General features: G+C 56.0%; 1 protein-coding gene across 1 annotated transcript; it reads left to right on the top strand.

The window, feature by feature from the left end:
* The first annotated feature begins 224 nt into the window (after window positions 1-224).
* On the top strand, window positions 225-1,241 carry LOC145407794 (uncharacterized). The gene is made up of 2 exons (XM_080278657.1): window positions 225-358; window positions 623-1,241. The coding sequence occupies exons 1-2, from the start codon at window positions 225-227 to the stop codon at window positions 1,239-1,241; spliced, it is 753 nt and encodes a 250-aa protein (XP_080134783.1).
* Window positions 1,242-2,125: the final 884 nt, after the last annotated feature.

Genomic DNA, 2,125 nt, shown 5'->3' with positions numbered 1-2,125 from the left:
TCTCAGGTGATGGCATTGCGGCTGATGACACCAAAGTGAGAGCAATCAGAGACTTTCCAACTCCTACCAACCTGACCGACGTCCGCTCCTTCATGGGTCCGGTCACCCAGCTGTCCGAGTTTACTCCAGACGTCCCCAACGCAGCCCAGCCGCTCCTCCACCTGATGAGTCCCCAGAGATCATTTGTGTGAACACCAGACCACGACGAGGCATTCAGACGTGTGATGTCCGCCCTCACCAGCCCTCCTGTCCTTGCCTCGCTCGACACCAACCTGCCCACATATCTTCAAACAGATGCTTCCCGGCTCAACGGCATCGGATACGCCCTCCTGCAGGACCACGGCAGTGGCCACCTGCGGCTAGTCTAGTGTGGGTCCCGCTTTCTTACAGACACTGAGACCCACTATGCTACCAATGAGTTGGAGGTGTTGGCTGTTGTTTGGGCCATGTCAAAGTGCAGGCTGTACCTCCAAGGATTGCAGCATTTCACATTGACAACGGATCACCAGCCACTCATACCAATCCTGAACCACTATTCACTTGACGCGGTTGAGAACCCCTGTCTTCAGCGCCTGAAGGAGATCTCGCCCTAAATCTTTACAGCCGTCTGGCATGCAGGCAGGTTGCTCAAGATCCCTGATGCCCTCTCACGAGCACCTGGCAGCCATCCGACGCCAGAGGACAATTTAGTTTGTGCCAGTGCTACAGCATACCTCAGGGCAGTCATGATTGTGAATGCCACTACTTCCGATGAAGCTCCTCCACAGCACACCGACCAGGCTCTCAAGGAGCTCCGAGACGCAGCAAAATCGGAGCCAGGGTACATCCGCCTACAAGACAGCGTTACCTCGGGCTTCCCAACCAACCGCTATGACCTAGACAGCTCTTTGCTCCCCTATTGGAAACTACGTGACGACCTCTCTTTAGATGGTGAACTCGTACTGTATGGAGCCAGGGTTGTCGTTACTCAAGCCCTCCGCCGCTGCACCCTGGCTCACCTGCATGACAGCCACAGGGGTGTGGAAGCAACAAAGCAACGGGCAAGGCAGGCTGTCTTCTGGCCAGGCATCAACTCAGACATCGCAAACACAGTCCACGCTTGTGAAGCCTACCAGACGTTCCAGCCCAGCCAGCAGAAGGAACCTTTGATGAATGACAACAGCCCCACTAGGCCTTTTGAGTCTGTCTCTGCGGATTTCTTCACTGTAGCGGGGAAACCCTTCCTTGTGATTGTAGACTGACTCTCGGGCTGGGCTGTTGTCGTCCCGAGCCAAGGTGACACCACAGCCTCCAGTACCATCAGGATGTTCTGCCGTTACTTCCGGGACTTTGGTGTACCTCTCTGCCTCAGGACAGATGGAGGTCCTCAGTTCACCAGCAGTGAGTTCCAGAGTTTTATGGAACGGTGGGGAGTCTATCACCTAGTGACTTCTCCTCACTACCCGCAGTCCAACGGCCATGCCGAGGTGGCAGTGAAGTCCGTCAAGTACCTCATTCTTAAGATGGCCCCCGCAGGCAACATCGACTGCTAGGAGTTTGATCGGGGACTACTCGAGCTGCGTAACACCCTGACCCCCTCAGGCTGCTCCCCAGTGCAGATCCTCTATGACCACCCCCTGAGGTCATGTGTCCCGACTCACCCACAATTATTTACAGAGGAATGGCAGACCAAAGCGAAGGACTGCGACCGCCGTGCAGCTGCCCATGCTGGACGGGCACAGGTCATCTATGACCAGCACGCACGTGCCCTTTCCAGGTTGAGTGTCGGGCGGACAGTCCGCATTCAAGACCCGACATCTCACTGCTGGGACAAGCTTGGGGTCGTTATGGGCTGTGGCAGGTCCAGGAACTACGAGGTTCGTCTCCCCAGCGGCCAAGTCTACTGGCGGAACAGTCGCTTCCTCCACCCAGTGAATCCCCCTGGTGTAGACCCCCTCCCCCATATCCCTGTGGCCCCTTGCACGGACCCGGAAAGAGAGTCCTTAGCTGTTGCCCCCCCACCTACTCCACACCGTTCTGAAAGACTCAGGAACAAAGAGTCCGCTCGAGAGTAAACTACGAGCGTGAGGGGGGAGGGAGGTGTATGTATAGCATGTATGATCTCATATGTCTGTGATTAATTTAT

This window comes from Coenobita brevimanus, chromosome 74 (genome assembly GCF_032717465.1).
Source record: "Coenobita brevimanus isolate Jiangsu-jjx chromosome 74, ASM3271746v2, whole genome shotgun sequence".
NCBI classification, from domain to species: domain Eukaryota; kingdom Metazoa; phylum Arthropoda; class Malacostraca; order Decapoda; family Coenobitidae; genus Coenobita; species Coenobita brevimanus.
Note: the sequence above shows the minus strand (reverse complement) of the source record. Positions and strands in the feature narration are given on the sequence as shown.